Source organism: Zea mays, chromosome 4 (assembly GCF_902167145.1).
Source record: "Zea mays cultivar B73 chromosome 4, Zm-B73-REFERENCE-NAM-5.0, whole genome shotgun sequence".
NCBI lineage: Eukaryota > Viridiplantae > Streptophyta > Magnoliopsida > Poales > Poaceae > Zea > Zea mays.
Window position 1 is genome coordinate 5,622,514 of NC_050099.1, and position 5,854 is coordinate 5,628,367.

At 48.8% G+C, this 5,854-nt stretch overlaps 1 protein-coding gene across 2 annotated transcripts; it reads left to right on the top strand.

Moving 5' to 3' along the window:
• The first annotated feature begins 2,382 nt into the window (after window positions 1–2,382).
• LOC103652753 (polyol transporter 5) lies at window positions 2,383–4,706 on the top strand. Of its 2 annotated transcripts, XM_008679724.2 has the most exons (4): window positions 2,383–2,615; window positions 2,694–2,895; window positions 3,007–3,353; window positions 3,464–4,706. In XM_008679724.2, exons 2-4 carry the CDS (start codon window positions 2,748–2,750, stop codon window positions 4,430–4,432), a joined length of 1,464 nt encoding a protein of 487 aa, XP_008677946.1. In that variant the 5' UTR covers window positions 2,383–2,615; window positions 2,694–2,747; the 3' UTR covers window positions 4,433–4,706. The 2 variants fall into 2 exon arrangements, with proteins under 2 accessions (XP_008677946.1, XP_008677945.1); XM_008679723.2 differs by having other exon boundaries at window positions 2,383–2,895.
• Window positions 4,707–5,854: the final 1,148 nt, after the last annotated feature.

Here is a 5,854-nt window from a genome sequence, read left to right on the forward strand (position 1 = left end):
TTGTGTTCAATTAGAGTAATCTTTTGTGTTGCTGCAATTGCAATTGCAATCACTATTTGGATATGAACTATGCTAATACTAGTATGCTAGATATATTTTGCAATCGTTATTTGGATATGAATTATGCTAATATTAGTATGCTACATATTTTATAGTCGCTATTTGGATATGAATTATGCTAATACTAGTATGCTAAATATTTCCACGTGACACTTAATTTTGAATACGATATCATTGTAGATACTTCCATTTACCTGAAGCACTTGTGTTTAGGGTAAATGGCGGTACCTATTTTTTTCACGCATTTATACTGTTGTTGGCTCAATTACTTACGTATAGGACATACATTTAGGAAAACGTATGTGTCACCCATTCGAGAATGGCGCATCTCACATTTACTTGTGAGATGCATAGTCCGAATTGTCTAACATATTTTGGATGGCCTAAGAATAGCAGCTGTTGCATGTTATTTGGTCTTCGACTCGTGTACCTTCTGTTCATGATTTCAGCAGCATAACTCTGTTATTCTCCGGCAACCATGAGCCAAAGGTCCACGAGTCAGACTAAATAACCCAAAGGATCACATAACACAATCACTCTTAGGGTAGAATTCACTTCATACAAGGGCATTCATAAAGGTGGATTATGACAACTAGACTAAAACTCCCATCAAAACCAAGCGTTGAGGGCAGTCTTGGATCCAGAAATGGATCAAAGAAAGGGCTACTAAGATAAGACTAACTTTTAAAACTAAACTAATGGTATAATTGATATTTAATATGACAAAAATAACAAAATATAATTCAAATCTTCAAGAAATGTGTAGACCAAATAAGTACATTCAAAATTTATAAATATAGTACTCAATACATACCGCTTATGAGTTGTGGTTGTGAGACAAATTTATCTTCCAAGTTCTTATGCATTGGAAACACTTCAATTTTTTTTTGTCTTGAATGTCTGCTAGGGGTGGGCGTTCGGGTTACCCGAATATTTTGGGTCAGGTAATTCGGGTTTTCAAAATTTCGGGTTTCAAGAATCGTTACCCGAAATTACAACGGGTTTTGCAATACCCGAAAATTCGGGTACCCGAAATTTCGGGTTCGGGTATTCCCGAACTACCCGAACTATTGTGTCGGCTTCATAAAACACATACACCCTATTAAATTACTATAAAAATATAGTTTGAATAATGATATACATGAACATATAAAACACAAGCAATCTAGAATCACAAATTATGCGCACATACACATAATTATAGATATACAAATTAATAACTAAGCATGACATGGGTACATGACACATGAAAGTTCGGGTAATTCGGGTATTTCGGGTACCCGATTGTGATACCCTAATTACCCGAAATAAATTTGGGTTTTGCAAGTTGCTACCCGAAATTCCCGAACAAAATTCGGGTTTCGGGTATTCCGGGTTCGGGTTTCAGGTTACGGGTTTTTTGCCCAGCCCTGTCTGCAACCTGGCTTGGCAGGGACGTTTGGTAGGGATGGATACTAAACATCCGAATTATATGACAAAATTAATATTTTAACATAGATATGCATAGAATTTGGCGTTGATCTTTAGTCATCTTGTTAAGAATACTATGAAAGACAAAAAATAAATTATTGTATATTTTTTGTGCATTATTTCCGCACTACAACGAAAAGGTGAAAAACATCTGAATCTAAATCCGTATCTGGATTTTATATCAAATATTTAAAAATATATAAAACAAATTTAGGTTTATTTTTTAATCTTAATAAGCTCAATGCTAAAAGCAAGAATATAAATTTACATACAAAATTTTATATCCTATTTGTTCGCAATCGAAGAAAAATGAACAAAAACCTAACATTTAAATAAGTATCCGGATCTATTCCTAACGGTGTATATCATGTAGTGGGCAACCTGACAAACTAACCATCGTCGCATATGCCGTCATTGATGCTCCATTATATTTGAGCTTGTAATCTTTTTCGTAGTTGTATTTATCGGTCGGTGGTGAGTAGCAAGGTGACCTAATGTTTTAGGCACGCTGTACCTCTAATATAAGCTCTGACTTTTCACATGCGGACTCTAGGTCGTCTCTAGCTAGGTTGAGCACAATTTGTGACCTACTCTCCGCTCTTCTCCGTATCTCTCTTTCGGTACTTTAGATACTCTGATGTCATTAGACAAAGGACAGATGGCATGTTATACAAGTTGTTCATGTGACCGCCTATACTTCGATCGTGCTTCTCCTTTAGATTAGATATATAGTCTCCCTATATTCTGTGTGCTTCCAATCTACGAGAACCAAATTAAAGCATCTTGGCCACGGCAGAGCTCCCATGTTAGGTATAGCAGTCACTCATCGTTTCCACGAGCTAACAGACATAGAAAAATAGGGACTTAGATCTCGCAGGCTGGCTTGCTCATCGTCTTCACGCGGCCAGATCTCACCTTCGCCATCAATCATGGACGACGAGCATAGATCTGTTGCAACTTGAAAGCCTCTAGCTAGCTATAAAATCAGGCAACCGGACGGTACACACATACAACTTACAAGCCTCTAGCTATAAAATAAGCCGACTCCACCTATTTATTTTTATCGGCGTGCGGTAACTAAAATTGTTAGTCTAAATTTGTGTGAACCACCAGGTTAGAACTCTTCTCTACTAGTAGTGATAACAGAGAGTGTCATTATACAGTAACGCCGGCGGCCGCCACGGGCTACGCACCGAGAAGAACCAACGGCGTACGCCATGGCACACGCCGACGGCACTGCCGATGATGGTGCTACGGCGCCGCTGCTCGCGTCGTCCACGAAGTCCGGCAAGCCGCCGCGCCGGAACATGTACGCCTTCGCCTGCGCCACGCTCGCGTCCATGACCACCATCCTCATGGGCTACAGTACGTATGCCATACCACTCAACAACCATCTCGATCGTAGTAGCTGCAGCCGTGCATGTGTTAGATTCGATGTCATGGTGGTATGAGTGCTCTACTTCTTTCTGCTCGCAGATCTCGCGCTGATGAGCGGCGCGCAGCTGTTCATCCGGGAGGACCTGGGCCTGTCGGACGCGCAGATCGAGGTGCTCGCGGGCTCCATCAACGTGTTCATGCTCATGTCCATCCTCGCTGCCGGCTGGGCAGCCGACCTGCTCGGCCGCCGCGGCACTCTCGTGCTGGCCAACGTCTTCCTCATGGCCGGCGCGCTCGCCATGTCGCTGGGCGCCAGCTACCCTGCGCTCATGGCCGCGCGATGCATCACCAGCGTCGGCTCCGGCTTCTCCATCGTTGTCACCTCGGTTTACAACGCCGAGATATCGCCGGCGTCCATGCGCGGCTTTCTATCGTCGTTTCTTGACGTATGTGTATGCAAGTTAATTATGCATGCATGGAATGGAACGTCCAAACTGCACGCCGCCTGTTTCGTTCTGAACTTAATTAGTTTGATGTGGTTGCTCTGCTTGCGCAGATGTTCGTCAGCCTCGGCTTACTTCTGAGCTACGTGTCCAACTACGCCTTCGCCGGCTTGCCGGTGCACCTTGGCTGGCGCACCATGTATGCGGTGGGCGTGCTTCCGCCGGTGCTGCTCGCCGTGGGCGTGCTCGCCATGCCAGAGTCGCCGCGGTGGCTCGCGATGCGCGGGCGCCACGCGGATGCGCGCGCGGTGCTCGTGCGCACCTCGGACACCCCGGCCGAGGCCGACCTGCGCCTCGAGGAGATCAAGCAGGCCGTCAAAGAGGAGCCACAGCCACAGGGTAGCAGCGATAGTGACGGAGGCAACGCCTGGAAGGAGCTGCTCGTCCGGCCGTCGGCGAGCGTGCGCCGGATCCTCGTCTGCGTCGTCGGCGTGCACTTCTTCCAGCAAGCCTCCGGCATCGACGCCATCGTGCTCTACAGCCCGCTGGTGTTCCGCAAGGCCGGTATGTCGTCCAACAAGGCCATCCTCGGCGCCACCATCGGCGTCGGCGTCGTCAAGATGTGCTTCGTCCTGGTGGCCACCCTCTTCTCGGACCGCCTCGGACGGCGACCGCTCCTCCTCGCGAGCACGGCCGGCGTGGCCGCGTCCATGGCGTCGCTGGGCGTGACGCTCTGCATCGGCGTGGCGTCGGCCGCGAGCATGGCGGCCAGCGTCTTGTCGGTGCTGGCCTTCATGGCAGCGTTTTCGATTGGGTTCGGACCGCTAGCGGGCACGTACAGCGCCGAGATCATGCCGCTGCGCCTACGTGCGCAGGGCGCCAGCTTGGGCATGGCGGTGAACCGGCTAACGTGCGCGCTGGTCAGCATGACGTTCATCTCGCTCGCGGACGCGATCACCATGCCCGGATGCTTCTTCCTGTACGCCGTCGTGGGGGCGGCCGCATGCGTGTTCGTGTATGCGCGGATGCCGGAGACCAAAGGCCGGAGTCTCGAGGACATGGACGTGCTCTTCGCCAAATGAAAATCTATCCAAAGGATGATGACTTCATCACCAGTGGCGCAGGCAGTGCGATGGTTCTCTCGCTAAGAGTTTTGTATCTTCTTTTTTTCCACTACTATACTGTTGATGTAATATTAAGTATTGTTAGGAATAAAAGATAAGGCATGCAGGGTTGTTTATCTCTCCTAGAATCTCGGCACTATTGTTGCCTTCGGTTGTATCCCATGCATGTAATCTTTTTCTATATAAAGAGACCTGGGCGTACCTGAGATGGTGCAGCCTTTCATTATCCTAACATGGTATCAGAGCCAAGGAAATCCTAATTAATCTCCACAATTTTCTCCACCGCCTCCTCTCCTCCTCCATCTCTCTTGCTGCATCTCTTCCTGTACGTTGCCATGACCACCACGCCAACATCCTCCTCTCCACCAATTCCCATCCACCAAGTTGTCACCATCAAGCTCACAAAAACAAACTATCTCCTTTGGCGTGCACAGCTGCTGCCATATCTTCGCAGTTCGAAGCTTCTTGGTTTCCTCAATGGATCCAATACTGCTCCTCTCAAGACCAAGCCGATTATCACGTCAGCCGGCACGACGGATGCCCCCAATCCCGACTACGAGCGCTGGTATGGCCAAGAGCAACAGCTGCTCAGCGGTTTGCTTTCGTCCATGACTCCTGAGGTTCTCCAGGATGTCTGGGACGCCACATCTGCTAAGGCTGTGTGGGATTCCCTTCAGAAGAAGTATGCCTCCTCCTCCAAAGCGCGGGTCATTCAGATCCGCCAGGAACTCGCCACGGCGCGTAAGCGCGACCTCTCTGCTGCTGATTTTTACCGCAAGATCACGGGTCTCGCCTCCGAATTAGCGGTGGCTGGGGCTCCTCTTAGAGATGATGAGATTCTCTCCTATCTCTTTGCGGGGCTACCGGCTGATTATGACCCCTTCGTTACGTCGATGACTACCAAGAATGAAGAGCTCTCCCTCGACGACGTCTTCTCACATCTCTTGGTTTTTGAAGCCCGGCGCCTCCAACATGAAGCTGATCTGCAAGTCAATATGGGTATGTCCGCTCACTATGCAGGTCGCGGCGGTGGACGACGCGGTCGCGGGCGCGGTGGTGCACCTGGAGGCACGTACCCTCGCGGTGCAACTCATGGCCGAGCTGGTATGCCGTCTCGTGGTGGCACATGGTCACCGCGTGGTGGTGGCCGTGGTCGGGGCAATCGACCCCAATGTCAAATCTGTGACAAATTCGGCCATACTGCCATCAACTGTTGGCATCGTATGGACGAGAACTATCAAGATGATCCTTCGACCATGGCCCTTGCTGCTACCTCTTCATCCAAGGTTGATCCAAGCTGGTACAACGACACCGGCGCAACAGATCACATCACAAGTGATCTAGATCGTCTTGCGCTTCGCGAGCAATACCATGGCGGCG

Bases quoted from the DNA above. Each gene is read 5' to 3' on its own strand.
- LOC103652753 (XM_008679723.2), top strand. From the start codon at position 2,748: ATGGCACACGCCGACGGCACTGCCGATGATGGTGCTACGGCGCCGCTG. The intron at 2,896-3,006 runs GTACGTATGCCA...TTCTGCTCGCAG, and splicing joins CACCATCCTCATGGGCTACA to ATCTCGCGCTGATGAGCGGC. The intron at 3,354-3,463 runs GTATGTGTATGC...CTGCTTGCGCAG, and splicing joins TTCTATCGTCGTTTCTTGAC to ATGTTCGTCAGCCTCGGCTT.